At 46.8% G+C, this 23,183-nt stretch overlaps 1 protein-coding gene across 2 annotated transcripts in view; it reads left to right on the forward strand.

Annotated features, from left to right (window-relative positions):
• The first annotated feature begins 5,151 nt into the window (after positions 1 to 5,151).
• itgav (integrin, alpha V) overlaps positions 5,152 to 23,183 on the forward strand; it is a 27,872-nt gene continuing 9,840 nt past the window's right edge. The window contains exons 1-21 of one of the 2 annotated variants that reach the window (XM_061791343.1): positions 5,152 to 5,675; positions 6,541 to 6,665; positions 11,589 to 11,680; positions 12,062 to 12,238; positions 12,305 to 12,353; positions 15,060 to 15,182; positions 15,260 to 15,304; positions 15,812 to 15,855; positions 15,936 to 15,992; positions 18,415 to 18,467; positions 18,531 to 18,606; positions 18,678 to 18,807; positions 18,867 to 18,964; positions 20,168 to 20,261; positions 20,323 to 20,368; positions 20,699 to 20,806; positions 20,878 to 20,933; positions 21,148 to 21,302; positions 22,247 to 22,384; positions 22,473 to 22,540; positions 22,623 to 22,767. In XM_061791343.1, the coding sequence (XP_061647327.1) occupies positions 5,476 to 5,675; positions 6,541 to 6,665; positions 11,589 to 11,680; positions 12,062 to 12,238; positions 12,305 to 12,353; positions 15,060 to 15,182; positions 15,260 to 15,304; positions 15,812 to 15,855; positions 15,936 to 15,992; positions 18,415 to 18,467; positions 18,531 to 18,606; positions 18,678 to 18,807; positions 18,867 to 18,964; positions 20,168 to 20,261; positions 20,323 to 20,368; positions 20,699 to 20,806; positions 20,878 to 20,933; positions 21,148 to 21,302; positions 22,247 to 22,384; positions 22,473 to 22,540; positions 22,623 to 22,767 (2,079 nt within the window). In that variant the 5' untranslated portion in view covers positions 5,152 to 5,475. The remainder of the gene's footprint in view (positions 5,676 to 6,540; positions 6,666 to 11,588; positions 11,681 to 12,061; positions 12,239 to 12,304; positions 12,354 to 15,059; positions 15,183 to 15,259; positions 15,305 to 15,811; positions 15,856 to 15,935; positions 15,993 to 18,414; positions 18,468 to 18,530; positions 18,607 to 18,677; positions 18,808 to 18,866; positions 18,965 to 20,167; positions 20,262 to 20,322; positions 20,369 to 20,698; positions 20,807 to 20,877; positions 20,934 to 21,147; positions 21,303 to 22,246; positions 22,385 to 22,472; positions 22,541 to 22,622; positions 22,768 to 23,183) is intronic. The other variant, XM_061791344.1, reaches the window with a different exon arrangement.

Genomic DNA, 23,183 nt, shown 5'->3' on the forward strand with positions numbered 1-23,183 from the left:
CATTTTGAAAGGGAGGTGCAAAAAGGCATGGAAACCCCAGACAAGACCTCAAATCTATCAATCATCAAACAGCAATCCAGCCCCTTGTCAGTGCAAATGAATATCATCTGGGTTAGCCTACAAAAAGGTCTCATTGCCAACAAGGCGTGAGTCGAGACACATCTCATGATGGGGAAGAGCAAACTAATTGTTGCAAAACATAACGATGGCATTACATTACAGGCGCATATCGAAGCCTCTAAACCAAAAGATCCTCAAAAGCTAGACATACCAAGATGGCGCCTGCCCGTGTGGACGCCACGGTTACGCGCTCTCTAGTATTGTTTTTTTGTGTGTTTTTCGTTCGTCTTTGGAGACATTAAGCGACTCACTCACACAAGGGTAGAGTTGCTAAACATCAAGGAGTCTACTCCGGACTTACTTTCACCAATTTTCGCAAATCCGCTCAGTTTTTTCCCCCCGAGTTACTCACCTGAGCGGCGTCGGCGGTCTTCGGCGCATGGAGGCGAAGGCGACGCCAGAGAGGAAAGTGAGCCGGCATCCAAGTGAAGCTCCGCAAGAGAGGATACAGATTGGCGTTTCCGTTAATCCACCTCGCGAATCTACGCTCCCTACCCAACAAAATGGACGAGCTTCATCTTCTGATACAGACCAGTAAAGACTTCGGACGTTCCGCCGCTTTACGGAGACTTGGCTTTGTGAGGCTGTACACGATGGCGCCGTCATGCTTCCCAGCTTCCAGCTTCACCGGGCAGACCGCGACATGAAATCATCGGGGAAAACAAAAGGCGGCGGGATATGCTTCTTTTTCTTTCAACGAAAAATGGTGTACGGACGTCACGGAGCTCAGCTCACACTGCAGCCCGCATTTCGAGTCGCTGTTTTTGAACTGTAAAAGCCATTCTACTCGCCTTGTAAGTTTCTATCATTCATACTCGCCGGTGTTTACATTCCCCCTCAAGCTAACACGAATGCCGCACTGCTAATGCTCGCTGAACAAGTAAACAAAATTAAAAAAAAATAAACACCCGAACTCACCCCTCATTATTCTCGGGGACTTTAACAAAGCTGACCTCAACCACGAACTCCCTAAATACAAGCAGCACATCGACTGTCCTACCAGGGAAAATAACATTTGACACCACTGCTGCACTACGCTAAACAACGCATACCGTGCCAGACCTCGCGCAGCCTCGGGCTCGTCTGTTCACTGCTTGATTCACTTAATACCGACGTACAGGCAAGAACTTAAATGCGTGAAGCCTACAGTGGAAAAAGTGGACCAATGAAGCCAAGATGGAACTTCAAAGCGGTTTAGACTGCACAGACTGGAGTGTCTTTGAAAATTCAGCTGGCAGCCTGGATGAATATACGGACACCGTCACATCCTATATTAGTTTCTGTGTACCAACAAAGTCATTTCGCACATTCAATAATAACAAGCCATGGTTCATTCCCAAACTTAAGCAGCTTCGCCAAGCTAAGGAGGACGGAGACCAATTACAAGTGACGATCAACCCAAGCTGAGAACAATAGTACACTAGACAACGACTTGAAAACCTTCTACTGCAGATTTGAAAAGGACACTTTCAAACCCACCCAGCCGCACCACTGACCACAATCACTCCACCGACTTCTGTGTTAACCATCCACGAACAGGTTGTGGGACGCATCTTCAAACAACAAAAGATTAACAAACTGGCAGGCCCAGACCATGTGTCCCCATCCTGCCTCAATGTCTGCGCGGACCAGTTCGCTCCAGTCTTCACACAGATCTTCAATAGATCTCTGGAACTGTGCGAAGTACCATCTTGTTTGAAACGCTCCACCATCATTCCAGTCCCCAAGAAACGTACAATCTCGGCTCTAACTGACTACAGGCCTGTCGCCTTGACATCTGTGGTCATGAAGTCCTTTGAACGTCTCATGCTGGACCACCTCAAGAGCGTCACAGGTCCCCTGCTGGACCCCCTGCAGTTTGCCTACCGAGCGAACAGGTCTGTGGATGATGCAGTCAACATGGGACTGCACTTCATCCTAGAACACCTTGACAGCGCAGGGACCTACGTGAGGATCCTGTTCGTGGACTTCAGCTCAGCGTTCAACACCATCATCCCTGAACTCCTTTCCTCCAAGCTTCTCCAACTCAGCGTCTCGCCTGCCATCTGCCAGTGGATTTACAGCTTTTTGACGGGCAGGACACAGCCGGTGAGGCTGGGGGAGTCCACCTCATCCACTCGCAGCATCAGCACTGGGGCACCCCAAGGTTGTGTCCTCTCTCCGCTGCTCTTCTCGCTCTACACGAATGACTGCACCTCAACGGACCCGGCTGTCAAACTCCTGAAGTTTGCAGATGACACCACTGTCATCGGCCTCATCAAAGACGGTGACGAGTCTGCATATCGGCAGGAAGCGGAGCGGCTAGAGCTGCGGTGCGGCCGACACAACCTGGAGCTGAACAGGAATCGGCCAAAATCACATCAGAGCAATGCGTGTGACTAGTTTCTCCATACAGGAAGCGTCTTGCAGCGGTCATTACAAACAGTCTTTTGTACAAAGTATTAAATAAATACCGGTTGGCGTGTTGAATACTTTTTCCCTGTGTCATTTCACATTATTACACACAGCTTAATTTCTGAGCTTATTTGTTGTACTTTCTTTGTATGTATGGATTCCTTGGGTTGTTCCCAGCATCTGGTGAAATTTTCATGTCAATAGCACCTTTGGAAATATATTTGATGAGAAAATTGGGATGTGTTAAATACTTATTTCAGCCAATTTACTGATATCTTCACGCCATTAGACTCCGTCGTCATACTTCAGACTGCAAGACTCAGGCCATCGCCTTAACATGTGAAGGTGCTCAAGCATGATAAGTTCCTGAACTGAATGGATCTTACGTCATTAACATCAGACCAGGCAAAAAAGCTGCAGATCCAACTGTGCATGACTTGCGGGCTCTTCAGTTTAGCAGCCAAGACAAGGTCCCTTTCAAGCTGTCCTCCTCGGAGGACTCTGTGTGGGAAGCGCTGTCACAGAGGGTACAGGTGCCAAATGAGCCAATGGCATGGCTCACAACATTTCCATGTGCTCTGCCAATCAAGGACAGAAAGTTCCAGGACCTCCAGTCAATGAAACGGGTCATGTCGGTCGAGTGTTATCACTTCTTTGACAATTTGCCACATGAATAGGCATCTGTCAAGAATCCAGCAAAGACGAGCTGGAGGTAGAAGTGAGGAGATGCACAGACCGCCTCAGCGTTCTGTTTTTTTTATTGACCAAGTTGAAGGTTTCAATTTGCTTAAGTGAAGAAGGCATGTTGAAAAATTTGCCCAGGTCACTTCTTCCTCTTCCATAGCATAATTGAGAGGCATTCTTACTACTATGTCAATAGTCATCTGTTTTATTTTTTTTAATTATAAATATCATATATTCAACATGGGCGGCACGGCGGTCGACTGGTTAGAGCGTCTGCCTCGCAGTTCTGAGGACCGGGGTTCCAACCCCGGCCCCGCCTGTGTGCAGTTTGCATGTTCTCCCCGTGCCTGCGTGGCTTTTCTCCGGGCACTCCGCTTTCCTCCCACATCACCAAAACATGCATGAATTGGAGAATCTAAATTGCCCGTAGGTGTGACTGTGTGTGTGAATGGTTGTTTGTTTGTTTGTATGTGCCCTGCGATTGGCTGGCAACCAGTTGAGGGTGTACCCCGCCTCCTGCCCGATGTTAGCAGGGATAGGCTCCAGCACGCCCGCGACCCGCGTGAGGAGAAGTGGCTCAGAAAATGGATGGATGCATATATTCAACATTTGGTACAATTTTGGGGGGTTTTCTGAAAAATGTGGAAAAATTACTTAGGACATTATTTTAAGAGGGTGTCGATTATTATTATTATTAATTTATATCTATTATGTAGATATATATTTATATTTCATCTTTGTTGATGTTTTGACCAAGATGATTAGCATTGTCACGCCAATTAGCATTTATGCTGTGAGCGTGAGGAGCAAGTGGAGCTCGTGTCACAGTGGAATGGCGCCCTCTGGTGGCAACCGTTGGAACTGCTTGTCAGCGCAGAAGCACTTGGTCGTATGTTGGAATCATTTACAGGCATGATTGGGAGGAACGCCCCCACCTCCCTGATTCCAACCCAAGCGGTGTTCTGTTACGAGGCTTCTGTGCCCATCATGAATTGTCCATAATCATGAATTGTCCATAACGAACACTGCGTGAGATGCTTCGTCATCCGGGAGAGGCTCAGAGTCGAGCCGCTGCTTCTCCACATCGAGAGGAGCCAGATGAGGTGGTTTGGGCATCACATTAGAATGTCCAGTACCCAGAGGTGCTACATTTACTCAAGTAACATTTGACATAAACTGTACTTGTCAGAGTACTTTAAATGGACCATACTTTTTCCTTTTTACTATGTGAAGAAGTTTTTCTCTGTTGCAATGATCGACATGCCCTTCGCTACTTTGATTGATCCATTCTTGCATGTGCGCGACTGTTTATTTTGCAGACTCTAAAAAACAACAGCTTTATCATGCAATTCTTAAATTGGACATTTCAGCCCACTTCAAACTTGAGAAAACACCTTGCGGTAAGTTGCAGATGTTTGTATTGTGGTTTTGGCAGTAGATATGGCAAAATGAGCCCTGTCCTATGGTGTGGCACACGTTAAGCAAACAGCTTCCTCGTGAAGTCATTATAGTCCAGCGAATAAAGCAAATCATGTTTCTGTCGGGCCCAGCGTATGTGTTGTCGGTTTTTGGGCAATTCAAAATTGAAACGGTGGCAGGTGTATGTCGACTCCCATATATTATTATTTATTTGATTGTATTTTACGTTACTCACAAGTTACGCTTTACTTGAGTCGTTTTTTTCTTACTTGAGTACTTTCTTACTCAAGTAAATATTTGGATGTCTACTTTTGACTTTTACTTGAGTCATATTATTCTCAAGTAACAGTCCTCTGACTTGAGTAGAATATTTGGCTCCTCCACCCACCACCGCCAGAACCATACGGGTCACGAACACTTTGTAACCAGGGACTCCTGCTGCGCTGGTTGGCCACTATAGTAATAAGATGTAGCAAACAATGTTTTATTATGAAAAGTTGGCAAAGCTTTTACTTCGACAGGGAGTGATCGGGCGTCTCATGACGTCACCGCTTGTCATCTTCGTCGGGACATCGCACGAGCGCGCATAGGGAGACAGTGTGATACTCCTCCGGCCTCGTCCCACCCGAACGTCGCCGCCTCAGGCGTCCTCTCCAGCGCTCAACGCCAGTGGAGGCCGAACGGAGACGACACCACGTACGTTGCTTCGCAAACGTTCGACGAGGGCACACGCTAACTCGTTAGCCGGCTCGCTAGCCAGACACTCAGCTAGCCAGTCAGAGCCAGTCAGCCGGCCCGCGGACGACGACGTTCCTCGCTCGGCGCCGCAGCCTTCTCCCACCCCGCCCGGCTCTGGCTATGGCAGCAGGGCGTCCACCGGCTGCGTCTCCCCGTGTCCCCGTCGGCGGCGTCGTCGTCGTCCTGGTCCTCCTGCTCGCTTCGGTGCGGCGCGGAGGCTCGTTCAACTTGGACGCCGAGCGACCGTCGGTGTTCGACGGCCCGTCGGGGAGCTACTTCGGCTTCTCGGTGGACTTTTTCAAAGCCCCCAACAATCAACAGTAAGAACGTTTCCATAGAAATTCTAAAGAATGGCGACATATGTGTTGTCGCACTTTTCGTATGTAGCGCGACACTGACGAGTGGTGAAAAGCAACTTTTGAAACACCTTTTGGAAACATTTGCTTGTTTCCAAAGTGGACGGGGTTAGGGCGCATGCGCGCGACTCAAACCTCCAGGAAGCTTCCTGCGTCTGCTTCCTTCCAGCGAGGTCATGCCCAAATTTGGAGACGGGAGAAGCTGGAACCGAGGAAGACGTGAAGAACGGCGAGGACGACTCTTGCGTCAGATGGGTTGGGAAGGCCTTGACTAGCGAGTTTATTTCAATGCGTGACCAGGCTCGTAACTCAAAACTCAAATCAATTAAGTCATTGATTTAAATGAACCCGTCCCAGCCACTATTTTTGTATTACCTTTTTAATGAAGAAAAATACAGTAGCACTGTCTTGTAAAATATAAACTTGAAAGCACAATAAAAGAGAATAAATAAATAAACAGTTTTTATGAAGTCTAATTAAGCCAAAAGTCAGACATGCTGTGCAAATGGACACAGTGGAGAAAGAAATTGGAAAAAGAAATCCAACCATGGTTAGATGCTAATGAACTACATGCTGGGCAAACTAAATGTTTCACATTTGCAAACCATGCAGCAAACGTCAATAGCAAGATCCGAGTAAATGGTGTTGAAATTGATAGGGCGCTTGAAACAAATTTTTGGAGCAATAATTGAAAGTAAATGAGTTGGGAAACCTGCCAGAAGAAAAAATACCCAAATCTTTTCCTGTGCTGTGTTAATTGAAAAAAAAAAAAAAAGAAAGAACCGATGGCGAGCGTCTTTAAAGATGCGGTGGTATTTTATCTTCCCAGGTCGGACGTCCTGATCGGAGCGCCGCGGGCCAACACGTCGGGCGACGTGGTGGAGCGCGGGGCGGTCTACAGCTGCCCCTGGAGCAGCGCCGGCAGATGCCGCCAGCTTCTCTTTGACTCCTCAGGTATGCCCCCTAGAGGCACTCGCAAACGGCCGGGCACACTATGGCAATGCCGTGGAACCAGGATTTAAAAGTGTAAAAGTGTCGCGGTCATTGGTGCTCGGTGGGGTGATAATGGCGTGCAGCTGGTGGGATGAATGCTGTGGGGGCGAGTCGGCGTCGCTTTCATGAGCCGCGAGGTTAGCGTGCTTCCTTTTCTCACCTCCGTTATGATTGGATGCCATTGGGAAGGAAAAAAAATTCAACAACTGCATATATACTGTACCAAAATCAGTAGAACATGTTCAAGAGAGGAGACACGACAAACGCACGGGTAAACAATGGTACAACCTGGAAATACGGGGACCAGTCTGCTTGTTGCGTCATTAAACGGCAGCACCCAATTCTGGAACTAACGGACGTTGTCTTTTGCCGGGGGGTTTGAGTTCCAACCGGACATGCCCATTCTGTCCGTTAAATCCAAAGTCTGTTGGTTCCATCCATCCATTCAGTTCCCAGTCTATTAAATCGAGGTTCCACTGTACATACTGTACTTCCACGCGTACATAGTACGGGTGAAGCGGTTCACAGTTGCCAGGGTTCGGTTTTGTGGTCCAGGTTTGAGAAAAATAAGTTTAAACTAAACCCCTTCAAGCGAAAGTCCCTTCAAAACTGGGAGGCATGTAGTATACACAAACTGTTGACGATATTGGGTCATTTAGAACAATACGCTGCGAAATGATTCGGTGGCTTGAAATTGATTCGGTAACCTTTTAGCCAAAAATTCAGCCGATGTGACTGAAATAAATAGCTGCCTATTGGACAGTGCAGGTGAAATGTCCTAGATTCCTGTTGTTCCTTGTAAGGGGATCAGGAAAAAAATGAATCATGTTCATTAAATATATTTTCCTGATGTACTGTTTTTGTTTTAATTTATTTGCAATAAAACAAAGGGGAGCAGCAATTCATTGTTATTGACATTATCTTTTCAGCTGTGATTTTACTGGTTCTGCTAGTTTTTTTTCCTCAAACAGATGTTTAATTTGCTGCGAGAGTTATGAGTGTCCTTGTAAATATGGCTCCACTAAGTTTGAGAATCCCTGTTCTAAACAGTCAATAATGAATGGCTAGAAATGACGCACGCGCCGTGAGGTTTTTAGTAGAAACACTTGTTTCTACTAAAGACCTTTTCTCACGATAATCACATTCACAACACAAACGCTTCTATGTTAGCAGCTAACGAGCTTAGCCAAGTGCGCCAGCTTGAAAGGCTTCAACCACAGATACAGTCCCCTCCAAAAGTATTGGCGCGGCAAGGTCAATTCCTATTAAAATGTTTAACCATTTTATTAAATTGGTTATACGATTCTTTGGGTCGTAACCGAAAGAACAAGATCCCGGATACAAGCGGCCGAAATGAGTTTCCTCCGCAGGGTGTCCGGGCTCTCCCTTAGAGAACAGGTGAAAAGCTCGGTCATCCGGGAGGGGCTCAAGAGTAGAGCCGCTGCTCCTCCGCATCGAGAGGAGCCAGATGAGGTGGCTCGGGCATCTGTTTCAAAGACACTCCAGCCTGTGCAGTCTAAACCGCTTTGACGTTCCATCTTTGCTTCATTGGTCCACTTGTTCACTGTTTTCACTGTAGGCTTCGTGCATTTAAGTTTAAGCGGAAGACAATGGATGGATGGATGGGTTATGCAATTCTAATTACGTTAATTGTAATTATCATAATATCTCGAAAGATATGAAAATAAACTACTTTATGTATTTCACATTTTGTGTACAATTTGTATTTGTTTGATGAAATCATTGATTTCTACATTACAAACTACGGTTTTATTTTACTTATTTTCTGAAAATATGGAATAATGTGGCCATTGTGACCACATTATCTCATCTTTTGTTATCTTATTAACCATGGCTACAAAATGGCCGAGGTGAACACACGTGTTATTATTATGGGATGAGCTGCCCACGTCACAACACGTCGTGGAATGCAAAAGTTTTGGGTTAGCCCAGAGTTGTCTGTTCAATCTTCAGGCGTCACGGCAACGCAGTGCATATTAAACCAGTGGCTGATAGTTGGTCATCGCAAGCACCCAGTGGTGGGGGTGGGGTGGCGGTGGCGGTGGCGGTCACCGCGGCTGCCCCACGTGTAGTTTGCCTTTTTATACTCGAGCGCAACCCACACGCGCTGTTTTGAAAGTGTGCTGCGGTTCTCCAAGCCGGGGGTGTCTCTACGGCTGGTATTGGATAGGGCACCACAGGGTGGAGTTTCATCTGCATTTTCTTTGCCATTTCCGGTAGCCGTATTTACTTTCCTTTCAGTAACAAGGAACAAAGCAACAACAATGGCGACCGCGACAGAACAAGTGGACCTAGATGACCAGATGATATGTTTAATTATGCTGCAAAATCGATTGAGAAGGTGGCGACGTAGATGGTATGTAGAACCGATGGGCACGCTCGTACATCGTCACAGCATGTGACTAAAACGGACCAATCACAAGAGAAGATCTCCGCGGCGTTGGACGCGCAGCAACTGTCGGGTGCGCGGCAAGCTTTGCCTAGGTGCTGCGCGGGGCAATTCGTCGATCACGTGATGCAATGCGGGCGTTGTCGGCCGCGCGACCCCGGGAGTATAAAGAGGCCTTTAGTCCATGTGTTGTGTGTGTATGTGTCTTGCAAAATAAGAGTCTTTGTTGCTAATTGGGCCTGCATGATTCAACAGAATTATCTGGGATTATTGGTGCGTGCGTGCGTGCGGCATCGTATAACAGCAAGTGAATGAAAAGCTCTATTTTTGGGGAGAAAGAGAACGTGATGTTTCCGAGTCTCTCTGTGTTCTTACTGGGCCAAATAAATACATCTCAATTTTGAAGGCTAAATACACAAAAGGTGCAGGAAGTCAGCCATTTTGTGCCGGGGCTATTTTGTCTTTGAAAGACACAATAGCGAGGTGACAAGATTTCCCCAAAACGATGGTGTGTGAGAATGCTTAAAGTGGCGTCTGTTTGGAATGGCCACTTGAACTTGTGGACCTAGATAGTTCCGAAAATGTTTCCTATAAATCCCTCTGTAGTGATTGGGATTCGGGAATGAGTGAATGGTTGCGAACGCAGGCATTCATCATTCCTGACTCTAATTAGCAATGACAAGATTTTCCCAAAATGCTGGGGCGGACATTTTTGTGTGTTATTGCCCCCCCCCCCCCCCCCCCCCCCCCCCCCAAAAAAAAAAAAAAAAAAAAAAACAAACTTAAAATTAGAGCAAAACAGTATACAGTGGAACCTTGATAAACCAGACCACAATATAACGGTTATCCGATAAAACGGGCCGTCGGGACTGACAAATGGAAACTGTTTTTGGACACATTGTTCACTTCAACAGCTGTTGACAAAGTCTGTTAGTTCCAGAATTGGCCACAGTTGTTTGCTGGCACTGTGGCGCAATGCAGGCAGAGACTGGGACTGACGTATTTCCTGGTCACAGATATCCAATATGACTAGATCCAATACCAAAAGTTATGCCTATGTGGTGGACATGATGAATGTGGCGCATTGATGTGGTGGCCATGTTGATGTTTGTTATATCTATTGTACATGGCTGCAGCGTAAACTCTACAAAACAAGTCTCTGGAGTCTGGACAGGAAAATGTTTTTTTGGTCAGGCTGTTCGCCGATGGCAATAGATTTGGAATTAGGAAGCACACGAATTCCTCGCGGCTCATGAAAGGAACACGCCTACGATGAGTACCTTTATGTCAACAATGTCACCGTGACCAAGCACACCAGCGTGCTAAGTTTGGATAAAATGTGAAACTTTCAAACATTTTCAAGCTTTTTTATCATTTATTTGCAGTACAGTTTCTACTGTAGCCTACTGGGCGTTTTGTCTGCTACTCAGAGTTTGGGTTAAAAATATCCACCAAAATCCCGTGGGGGGGCTTCCGCATTCACCTCAAAAAATGCAAATGCAAAAGGCGGTGGGCGCCTCACAGTTCTGAGGACCGGGGTTCAATGCCCGGCCTCACCTGTGTGGAGTTTGCATGTTCTCCCCGTGTCTGCGTGGGTTTTCTCCGGGCACTCTGGTTTCCTCCCACATCCTAAAAACATGCATGATAGGTTGATTGAAGACTCTAAATTGCCCGTAGGTGTGAATGTGAGTGCGAATGGTTGTTTGTTTATGTGTGCCCTGCAATTAGCTGGCAACCAGTTCAGGGTGTACCCCGCCTCCTGCCCGAAGATAGCTGGGATAGGCTCCAGCACTCCCGCGACCCTTGTGAGGAGAAGCGGCTCAGAAAATGGATGGATGGATATCCTTAGTCCCCACCACCACAATGTCTTCTGTATTCTTTCACTTTCAAAGTCATCCCGCGGGCCGGATGTTTGACACCCCTGCTTTAACCCAACCGGACGAGAGATACAGCTGCTCCACAGAGTCTTGCGTTTGCTTGAGGTTTCTTCCCGAGGGGGAGTTTTCCTTGCCTCTGCCGCCTAGTGCTCGCTCATGTGGGCTTCAGGAGTGCGGTCTCGGACCTGCCCCATGTGCAAAGAGTCCTGAAACAACTTCTGTTGGGATTTACCACCATATAAAAAAAGAAATAATAATAAAAATGAATTGAAAGAGTGACTAGTCGCAGAATCGCTCATTTGCGTCAGTCAGCAATTGTTTTTGACGGAATGTCTTTGTTGTGGAGGATTTTAGAGGCCTTTGAAGTGTTTGTTGGTTTTTTGTTTTGTTTGTGGAATTTCCCCCCCAATAGGAAAAAAAACAAAGATGGTGGCCCCTGTTCACATTGCTATTGAAAATGTCGACAAGATCCCAAAATTGCTGATTGAAACCAAAATGGCAGACTTCCAGTGTGTCTTGTGTTTACTTGTGCTCTGTGTGCCTCGTTGTTGTGTCCGAATGTGTTTCAAAAGTCTCCCCTCGGACTCCTTTTTGCAGGTGACAGGAAGAACGCCGGCGGTGCGCAGATGGAGTTCAAAACCAAGCAGTGGTTCGGCGCCTCGGTGCGGTCGGACGGCGAGCACATCCTGGTAAGACACCGGCGACTCTTGGCCTGTGTTGAAAATCACTCACCCGAACCCTCATCGCTATGTAGCGGTTTGTATCTAGTGGACCTAGATAGTGCCTAAACTTTTTTCTAAGATAGGGCCTAAACCTTTTTCTAATAATCCCTGTGTTGTCATTTGGGAGTAAGGAATGAGTGAACGATTGCGAATGCAGCATTGATCAGTCCCGATTCCAGAATCAATACACAGCGATTCTTTCATCGCAGACTACTTACGGTTTATAGATTTCACAAAAAAGTCATTTTAAAAATCATCGTGTAGTCATAGGGGTACGGAATTAGTCAATGAATCAGTCATTATTCTCCAAGAAAGGATCTCATTTGACTGAATGGGTGATGCCTTCAGGCGTGCGCACCGCTCTACCAGTGGTCCACGTTCGGCGTGTCGGAGCGTGAGCCGGTGGGAACGTGTTTCCTGAAGAAAGGCGCCACGGTGGTGGAATATTCTCCCTGTCGATCAAGTGCAAACTCCCCGGAGGGACAGGGCTTCTGCCAGGCGGGCTTCAGCGCAGACTTCCTCAAGGTAGAGTGTAGTGATGAACAGGCCGGCGTGGCTTCCGTGCTGACGTGGATTGTGTTTGTGTTGCAGCTGGACAATCGAGTGGTGGTGGGAGGACCAGGAAGTTTCTACTGGCAAGGTCACCGAGAAAAAAAAAACAAAAAAACTTCATATTTCTGAGTACCACCAACGTGTTCATCAAAAATGAGGTTTAATTTCTAAAAAGTACTCTCTCTAATTTTTATTGTAAACCACTGTACGAGTATTCACCGTTAGAACAGTAGTTTAGTAAAACAAAAAAAATATATTAAATGTAAATGTATTATCCTTAAATATAAAAGACAACTGATCTGTACTTAGTGCATTGTACTTAAAATATGCAGCCTGTGTACATATCTCAAAGTATTTTAAATGTATATTACCGTAATTTGTCGTGTATAATACGCACTCCCAAAGTTGACCTCAAAATTCTGGAAAACCCTTCTACCCATGTATAATGCATTTTTAAAATGCATGATTTTGCTTCTACCCACATGATCAAAACATGAAGTATCTGTATTTTTTATTATTTTTTTCAAATAATTATTCTGAGGCGGGCTCTCCTATCTCTGGGTTTGAGGTCACCGAGGTAGTTAAAAAGCTCCTCGGTGGCAGGGCCCCGGGGGTGGATGAGATTCGCCCGGAGTTCCTAAAGGCTCTGGATGTTGTGGAGCTGTCCTGGTTGACACGCCTCTGCAACATCGCGTGGACTTCGGGGACAGTGCCTCTGGATTGGCAGACTGGGGTGATGGTCCCCCTTTTTAAGAGGCCTGGCCGTGGAGGAGAGGACCAGCTCTACACCTTCGGCAGGGTCCTCGAGGGTGCATGGGAGTTCGCCCAACCAGTCTACATGTGTTTTGTCAGTTTTGTCTGCATATCCGGCAGTAAGTCGGACTCGTTCCCGGGGAGGGTTGGACTCCGCCAAGGCTGCCCTTTGTCACCGATTCTATTCATAACTTTTATGGACAGAATTTCTAGGCGCAGCCGAGGCGTAGAGGGGGTCCGGTTTGGTGACCTCAGTATTGCATCTCTGCTTTTTGCAGATGATGTGGTTCTGTTGGCTTCATCAAGCCGTAACCTCCAACTCTCACCGGAGCGGTTCGCAGCCGAGTGTGAAGCGGTTGGGATGAGAATCAGCACCTCCAAATCTGAGACCGTGGTCCTCAGTCGGAAAAGGGTGGCATGCCCTCTCCGGGTCGGGGATGAGATCCTGCCTCAAGTGGAGGAGTTCAAGTATCTTGGGGTCTTGTTCGCGAGCGAGGGAAGAATGGAACGGGAGATCGACAGGCGGATCGGTGTGGCGTCTGCAGAGATGCGGACTTTGTATCGGTCCGTTGTGGTAAAGAAGGAGCTAAGCCGAAAGGCGAAGCTCTCGATTTACCGGTCGATCTACGTTCCTACCCTCACCTATGGTCACGAGCTGCGGGTCGTGACCGAAAGAACGAGATCCCGGATACAATTGGCCGAAATGAGTTTCCTCCGCAGGGTGTCCGGGCTCTCCCTTAGAGATAGGGTGAGAAGCTCGGTCATCCGGGAGGATGTCAGAGTAGAGCCGCTGCTCCTCCGCATCGAGAGGAGCCAGATGAGGTGGCGGGGGCATCTGATTCGGACGCCTCCCGGACGCCTCCCCGGTGAGGTGTTCCGGGCACGTCCCGCCGGGAGGAGACCCCGGAGACGACCCAGGACACGCTGGAGAGACTACGTCCATCGGCTGGCCTGGGAACGCCTCGGGATCCACCCGGAAGAGCTGGATGAAGTGGCTGGGGAGAGGGAAGTCTGGGCGTCCCTGCTAAAGCTACTGCCCCCCGCGACCCGACCTGGATAAGCGATAGAAAATGGATAGATGGATGGATGGATATTCTGAAGTTTAGCACTTTATTTGAGCATGTAATCCTTTTTTTAATTTACTTGCTCTTGTTTTGAAATTAACAGCCCTACTTTTATTTCGTGAATTCGAAAACACACAGTTGTGCTCATATGTTTGATTACCCAGTCAACAGGGGTGTGTGAGTCAAGTCTGTGCGTGTTTGCGTGCTTGTGTGGCAAAGGATAAACGCTGAGTCATGATTGGCCAGACTCAGTCAAGCGCGCACACGCATACTCGTGATCTAGTGGATGCTAATAATGTGCAGTTGTTTATTAGTGTATCAAAGGGCTGCAGCTAACAGTCATTTGAATAATTGCTTATTTTGATTTCTTTTTTAAATCTCTGAATCGGGTAAAAAAAAAAAATTGCATTTGCATCCCTTTATTGAAAATCCGGACTTATTTCAAATTGGCAGTGCAGAAAATGCAGAAACATAAATGGATGATAATTCAGTTTCTGACTTGATTCGTGACATCCGTCAGTAATTTGGCAAAAATACGGATCCTTTTCCAAATTCAAAGTAGATGTTTGCAAACATCTTAAAAAAACAAAATAAAGATAACCAGTCTGCTTTCATGGAGGACTACAGAATTCCGAGAGTATTTTCTGTTGTGGGGCTGAAATTCTGAGGATTTGGACAATATTTACTCGTTAATAAAGAAGGTCTCTCAACGATTGATCGATTATCAAAATTGTTGTTGATTAATTTGATGATCGCTTGGTTGCGGGTGAATTGTTTCACATCTCGTGTCATAATAGCGTCGTAAACGCGTGTCTCATCAAGAAGTGTGGTGTGGTCCTGGACTTGTGTCAAACTCAATCACACAGGGGCCAAACCTCAAAGCACGCCATTTTGTGCAGGCAAAACAGGCAGGATGTAACTAGAATGCACCAACGCGGTGCCCGTTGTCCAATGGCGTGGTTTTTCCTCTCATGCAGGTCAGCTGATATCTGACGACGTGTCGGAAATCTTCGCCCGTTTCGACGGCAGTTACATCAGCCCGTACGGAAACACACTGGCAACCAAGTCGGCCAGCGCCCAGTACGACGACAGCTACCTCGGTAAACAAATTGGCGGCAGCCAGTAAGAAAAGCAAGCGTACTTTGCTCCGCTCACTGGACGTCTCGTTTTCCGCCAGGATACTCGCTGACGGTCGGAGACTTCAACGATGACGGAAAAGAAGGTAATGTTGACGTCCTTGTAATAGGAACCACGGATTTGTGACATCGTTTTTAAAATTCTCTCGTAGTTAGATTGATTGGAGTTTTTGGGTCTGGCTGTTTTGTTGTAGAAAATTGTTTTTCCCAGCGGCTTTCCCAGGGTTGCCGCACTCGGGTCGCTCCGTTTCCGTTTGCGGCGTCAGACGGGAGCAAGCCGTCATTGGTTTCAGCGCAACCTAAAGTAAATCCCAAAATGAGGAAACTATGAGTTATGTCTTCATTAGCGCCTCTGCACATTCGACGTCAACGGGTCCTCCGCTAATCGCGACTCTTCCCCGGCCGCCGTCACTACACCGGCGTGCACTCCTTCCTCCTTCGCAGTCCCGTCTCACTCACACATCGACGCACGCGATTTATTTATTTTGGGGGTGGGGGGGGGGATTTTATTTGAAGGCGCTCTCGCCTGGCCCTTCTCGTGATTTACTTCAAGTGGACAAAGCGAAAGAGTGTCGCTGTTGCTGTTGTTGCAGATTACGTGACGGGTGTGCCGCGGGGGGACAAAGCACTGGGTTACGTGAGTCATACACATGTCATGCCCACTTCCTGTTTGTTGTGTGCGCACGCGCGCCTGTTGACGTGTGCGCCGTGTTTCAGGTGAACATCTTCAACGGCCTCAACATGGAGTCCATGGTCAACTTCACAGGAAGTCAGGTGAGCCCCGACAGCCGATGACTCCTCACTTTCTTGCGTGGCCATCCGAGCGCTGCCGCCAGACTTGAATCTGCTTCCTGTTTCGCGCGACGCCGTCTGCTTCCTGCGATGTCTTGCGAAGGAAATGTCAAACGTGTGTCATGCTGTCACTCACGTCTGCGTCCTTTACAGAAAAATACAACTGGACTTTTTTTTCCCGGCTTTCCTCCTCGTGCTTTTCTATAAACGGCTCCCACGCGGAACGGGCCATTTGAGCCGTCCTCAGAATATTCCGGCTTTGGTGGCAGGGTCCGACACAGAACCTACAAGCCTACATCAACCAAGTTGTGGTGGTACTGGGCTTTATATTCAACATATAACACCATAAGTTTCAATGATTAATTCATATTTAGTGTCTTTATACAATATTTATGAGACTTTACGCCGATCTGATCGGCGCTATCGGCATAAGCCGATAATTTGCATTTTATGCCGATCCGGTCAATCACGTCATCGATCGGCTCCGCACAGGACATTTAACTCCGCGTCGCCGTTGCATATGAATCCCAAAGCTAGTTTATTTTTAGCCTTGTGGCGCGGTACTGTAACTATCTGACGTCCATTAAAGTTTTTTTCAATCTTGTCAGTTAAAAACACGTCATCGGTGTGGGACTATTTTGCGGTGTCTCAACAACACGTAAATTATTTGCAGTCTGTGCACAACTGAAGTACGTTGTGGGCAACGTCATCTAAATGCTTCAACACAAATTTGATCGGGCCCCTGAAGAATGTACACAAGGAGGAGCATGCCGCATTCAAGCAACGCAGCGTGGAGGGGGGTAAGGAAAAGCCAAACATACGCAAACTGGACAACACCCGTCCATACAGCCCGGGACAGTGAGAAAGTTACAGTAAGCATGTCATTAACAGTATTTATTAAAGTCATTTCATGACAGTAAGTTGGCACCCGTTATATCTGGCATGTTGTAATGTGGATCTGACCTAAACCTATGTCAGTGGCCAATCCTTGAATGCCCCCTAGGGGTCATTAATGTTTTAACTTTTGTCTAAAATGCTAGAGAATCATTTTGAGCTTGGATGGGCTCCAGCACGCCGCGACCCTAGTGAGGATTAGCGGTACAGAAAATGGATGAATGTATACAGTACACAAGTATATACAATAACGGAACAAGTCATAAAGTACACAAGTGTATACAATAAAGGAACAAGTCATAAAGTGCACAAGTGTATACAATAAAGGAACAAGTCATAAAGTACACAAGTGTATACAATAAAGGAACAAGTCATAAAGTGCACAAGTGTATACAATAAAGGAACAAGTCATAAAGTGCACAAGTGTATACAATAAAGGAACAAGTCATGTAAATGGGCACATTGCTCCATCTTGTTATCGTTTTTTTTAACTTGCTGATCGGTGATCGGACCCAAAAATCCTGATCGTGTAAAGCCTAATATTTATTAATCGCCTTTAAGTAAATATGACCTTTGTATAGTTTGTTGTTTTCCATGTACAGTGGTCCCCCACAATTCGCGGAATATGGACCGGGCCAGACTGCAATTAGTGGAAATCCGCATATAATTGCACTGAGAGAGGTTTTTTTTTTTTTTTTTTTTTTTGGTTTATTTGAACCCAAAAAATAATGATACCAGCAACAGGCATTTTCACGGTTGGTTACCTACCACCCCAGAAAAAGAAAATGACCAAAAAAGAACCGGGGGGAAAGAAACTTGGAGTACATGGGGGTCCGCTGTAAATAATTATTTTTTTCAGACAGTATAAATCTCATTGAATATTTCACATTTGACATCACAACCACGAATAGTGAAAGAACCTGCGGAATGGACGACGGAAGCCCAGTTATTCGATGACGTGACATCATAAGTGATCAGGTGGAATATTTGGGCTCAAAAGCAAGAATGTGATGATTTTGCCGTATTTATTCTGGAAATGTGTATTCGGCCAGTGTCTGTAATGTACGCGGCGGCCCGGTACCGTGCATCCGACCGCTCGTGTCGGACCCTGGGTGGTAGTAACAGAGGTCAGATCGGCGCCTCAGTCTTTTCTCGTGATTCGGGCGTCGGGAATGATCAACTGCGTTCACAATCATTCGCTCGTTCCCGACTCCCTAATCACCACAAAGGGATTTTTGGTGGACATTTAACGGAACTATCTTGGAGGTCCACAAGTGGAAGTGACCCATCGAACCACACTCAGCATTTTGACAGACTGTCGTTTCTGGGAAATCTCGTCACGTCGATCCTCAGAGGATTCCGTCATGCCGGGCGGGACGGGCTGAGAAGTTGAACTTGAGCTTTGTGATGAACCGAATCACGCGTCGTTCTGTTTCACCGTCACTCGGGCTCCAGTTCGGTGCTCCGTTCTCGGCGCTGATGTCGTCTCTCATCTTTCTGCCCCTTCAAGATGGCCGCGTATTTCGGACACTCCGTTGCTGTCAGTGACGTCAACCAGGATGGGTGAGTCGCGTGCGTGTTTGTGTGTATGTGTGCGTGTTAATGCAGTGATGCTTGTGTGCTCAGTTTGATGGACCTGCTCGTGGGCGCTCCTCTCTTTATGGACCGAGGGTCTGATGGAAAGCTGAGGGAGGTTGGACAGGTAACAAACACACAGGCACAACTGCTGCATACTGCTCATATTTACTGTGTTTGTGTGCACGTTCTCTCCAGGTGTGTGTGTTCTTGGGTCGAGGAGGGTTCTCCTTCCAGCCTCCCCAGATGCTCACCGGCTCCGAAGTGTACGCCCGATACGGATCGTCCGTCGCGGCGCTGGGAGATCTGGACATGGATGGCTACAATGGTACGCACACACGTGACCGCACAACCACACGTACTGACGTGACGTGACGTGTTTTGCAGATGTTGCCGTCTCTGCCCCCTATGGGGGTCCGGAGCACCTGGGCCAGGTGTACATCCACAACGGCGGTCCTCATGGACCCTCACACACGCCTTCGCAGGTACAACACACCAGCATGATGTCCCACAATCAACATGAAATGAAAAAAACGGCTGGCCTCCCCCTTCCGCGATGTGCTAGCTCAGCAACTCCGTACACCAGTTGACGAACATGCAAGTGATGTGGTGTTCATTCACTAAGAAGTTCCATAGACACACTACAGGCTTGAATTACTTGTGCTAGGATCACGAACAACAACACAGGTTAGACGCACATAACAACTCACAGGTTCTTACAGGTGTTTAGACACTAAAAAAAAAGAATGCCACCGCACCACTCGACAGCAGCACTGCCTTGCTCATTTTCCCATTATCCTGTCCTGCCATTTTCTGTCCTCTCTTATCTTGTTGTCTTGGTTAGTTATTGCATGTCCTCACCGGGTGTGTCCCCCCCCCCCCCAAAATCTACAAATGACTGTTGGAATGTTACTTGTGTTCAAATAGCTAGACGGCGCCCCGGGTGTTACCGCAACGATGAAAATCTATCAAGTCTAGGGGAAAAGAAGTCTCGTGTCCAATATAATAATTAAACAATAACCCGCCCTACAGTTCTTCTGATTGGCTGGCACCAAGACAGGACTCTTACTTTTAGTGGATAATGATTCGCTGAAGCACTTTAGCAACATATAAACACACACACACACGCAAAATATTTTTCTTTGAGAAGCAGTTGTGATAATCATTTCTTCATTTGAATTGCAACTTTCTAATTTTGAGCAATTTCTTTTGCAACTTAATCGCACAGGGACCCGAAGCGAGGATTTTATGAAACAATAAAAATAAAGACGATACAATGAGGGAATTGAATGTAGGGCTGCAGCTGACGAATATTTTAGTATTCTCGTATCATACTGAAAATTCTATCAATCGATTTGGATAAACAATATTTTTGCTTGGTTGAAGTCCAACCGCTGGACATTATTTTCAGACAAATTAATCCTCAAAACAATAAAATGTGAATAAATGCATGTTCATTTCATAAAATCAAAATCAAAAAATAATGGTCAAATAAAGAATTTGAGAAAAATGTAAAGTTTTTGCTTGATTAAATTTGTTATAAGTTCAAGCATTGAAAAATAAAAATACGTTTCCCAATTTAAATAAATTATTGTATATACCTTTTTTTTTAATTTATTTTTTTAACCTCATCTACAAAGGACCTATAATTAATAAATATGTTTGTGTGCGTGTTTGTGACTTGGCAGGTCCTGCAGGGCAAATGGGCATCCAACTACATGCCCGCCAGCTTTGGATACTCCATGACGGGAAACACGGACATAGACCGCAACGGCTATCCAGGTACACACACGCAGCAGGTATGATGAGGTGTTAACGGCTAATAAATGTTTGTCTCACACAGATTTACTAGTTGGAGTGTTTGGAGCTGACAGGGCAGTTTTGTACAGGTAATTTTGTGTGTGTGTGTGTGTGTGTGTGCGTGCGTGTGTGCATGCGTGCGTGCGTGCGCGCACCAGTTCAACAACACAAGCCCGAGTGTCCAGCGTCACCAAACTTACCGTTGTAGCGCGTGTGTGTGCTTTTATGCGCGTCTGTGCGTGTGAATGCTGATGCGTGTTTGTGTTTGCTCTCTGCTGTAGCATCTGTTAAGTGTGCCACGCGCTTTAATGAGGAGCAAGAGACCTCCTGTGATATCAAACAAGTCCACGTTGACACACACACACGTGCACACATACGTAACTGAGCTTCTTGATGTGTGTGTGTGTGTGTGTGTGTAGAGCGCGGCCAGTGATCAGCGTGAACGCCACACTGGACGTCAGCCCTCAAATCATCAACCCGGAGGAGAAGAGCTGCTCGCTTCCGACGTCTGGCACATCAGTCTCCTGGTGAGTAAGCCGTCACTGCCGCTGAGTTTCTCGTCCCGTAACGAGCGGCTTCCTCTACTTCCTGTCCGCAGCTTCAAGGTCAAGTACTGCCTGAAGGCGAGCGGCCGAGGAGGGCCTTCCTCCCTCAGTGAGTAGCGCCTCCGCCACTTCTAACTTTTCTTCCTGACAGCTGCCGCTTCCTGCTTCCTACTACCTTTTTCTTGTCGTTTTCTGCTTCCTGCGTGTCAACTCCTCCTTCCTGCTTCATGCGTGTCACTTCCTGCTTGTTTCTTGTGTTCTACTTTCTACGCGTCACGTCCCGTTTCCTGCGAGTGACCCCCTGCTTTGTGCCGGGTGTCCAGCATTCCGCGTGGACGTTCTTCTGGACCGTCTGAAGCAGAAAGAAGCCGCCAAGCGAGTTCTCTTCCTACACGGGCGAAGCGTCAAGTACGCCAAGAACATCACACTAAGCAACGGCGGAGGGCCGGCGTGCGAGGAACAGCACGTCTTCTTAAGGGTACCAAAACACAACACTCAATTAGCAGTACAGTAGACCCTCGATTTCACGTACAAATAGTCCGTTGCAGCCGATTGTCTGTTATAATGAATTGCTTTTTATTTTTATTTTTTTTGTGGCCATATGCACTCATATTACTGTACAGTACAAAATAATTTATTGAAAATATATTTTTACAATTTTTATTTTACTTTTAAATTTTAATCAAACTTTCCACTCTGGTATGCGTGCGTGATGGTGAAATTGTTGACGTACTCATAGGCGAGTCGAGGCGTGTCGCTTTCATGAGCTGCGAGGAATTTGTGTGCTGCCTATTTCCATATCACTTGCCATAGACGAAGGCCTTGACAAAAAAAACTGTTACTCTACCAAAAATAGCATGTTCCAGACTCCAGAGACGTGTGTACAGGAAATACAAAGTTAACTTTAAGAGGAATACAACTATTCCTCTTAAAGTTAACACAGCCGCCATGCTGCTATTATTCTGCACAGAGCTCGATGGTCAATCACGTCAATGTGCGCTGCCTGGAAATGTTGCCATATGCCAATGCACTGCCTTTATTGAAATGTCACCACATTCATGATGGGCGCCACACAGGCACGGCATGTCTGTTGGCTGGATCTAGTCATTTTGTATATATTGCGCCAGTAATTCTGGAACTAACAGACTTTGTCAACACTGGTTTAAGTGAAAACTGTAAACTATTTTTTGACATGTACTGTCCAGACGGTCCGTTTCTTCCGATATCTGTTAAATAGATGTTCCACTGTAGCAAAATGTCTGGCTTTTTTTTTCTTTTCCCCAGCTTCCTTCTTTTCGTTATTCTTCCCCATCCCTTCTTATGTTTTCCTTCTGTTTTACCTCCTTTCATTGTCTGCTTCTTCTTGTTTTTCTTCCTCCAAGTTTGTGTGTGCGTTTACTGTATTTGCATTTGTTGTCTCAGGACGACCGTGACTTCCGCGACAAGATCACTCCGATCTCTGTGGTTCTTGAGTACACGTTGGACTACCAGCGCGCCAAAGACAAGAACGGACTGCTGCCCATTCTCGACGTGGCCGCGCCGCCCAACGTCACCAGACAGGTAAGGACTCATTCGGCGCGACTCAGTTTTTGTTGTTTGACGTTCTGCTCCTCTTCGTCATCTCGGTCCTCCTCGTCCTGTTGTCTAGGCTCACATCCTGCTGGACTGCGGCGACGACAATATCTGCAAACCTGACCTGAGGCTGTCCGTCCAGAGGTGAGTACGGAGACGCAGCTTCAATTGAAAGATGTTAGCTTGTCACCGCCTTAAATGGCGCTCCTGCTGTGTGGCGCGGCAGCGACCGCTCCGAGATAGCCATCGGCGATGACAACGCAGTGACGCTGGAGATCGCCGCAGAGAACCGCGGCGAGGGCGCCTATGAAGCCGAGCTGCACGTCTTTCCGCCGCAGCAGGCCGACTTCACCGGCGTGGTGCGCAGTCAGGTAAATGCGACGCCGCACTGAAGCCGACAATTTGACCGCGTGGGTCTCGCTTGGCTCAAACTTGGAAAGACTCCGCTTGCGGTCATGACGTTCGACTTGACCAAACGCAATAGAATTGTGGCGCAGTGTGCAGGTTTGTCCAACGAGTTTTCGTGAGTCTGCAACTCATTTCGCTGCCGTCCCAAATCGAATCGCAAATGCAACAGCCAGTCAAGGATGCCGTCTTGGATCACATGATCTTCCACAACAAAAAGGTTTCTAGGTTTTCCATGTACCAAGTCAAATCCAGCCATACCAATACAAAAAGTAAAATTTATGTTTATATATATGTATATATATGTATGTATGTTTATATATATGTATATGTATGTATGTTTATATATATGTATCTATATGTATGTTTATATATATGTATA

Source organism: Phyllopteryx taeniolatus, chromosome 12 (genome assembly GCF_024500385.1).
Source record: "Phyllopteryx taeniolatus isolate TA_2022b chromosome 12, UOR_Ptae_1.2, whole genome shotgun sequence".
In the NCBI taxonomy this organism is placed as follows: Eukaryota; Metazoa; Chordata; class Actinopteri; order Syngnathiformes; family Syngnathidae; genus Phyllopteryx; species Phyllopteryx taeniolatus.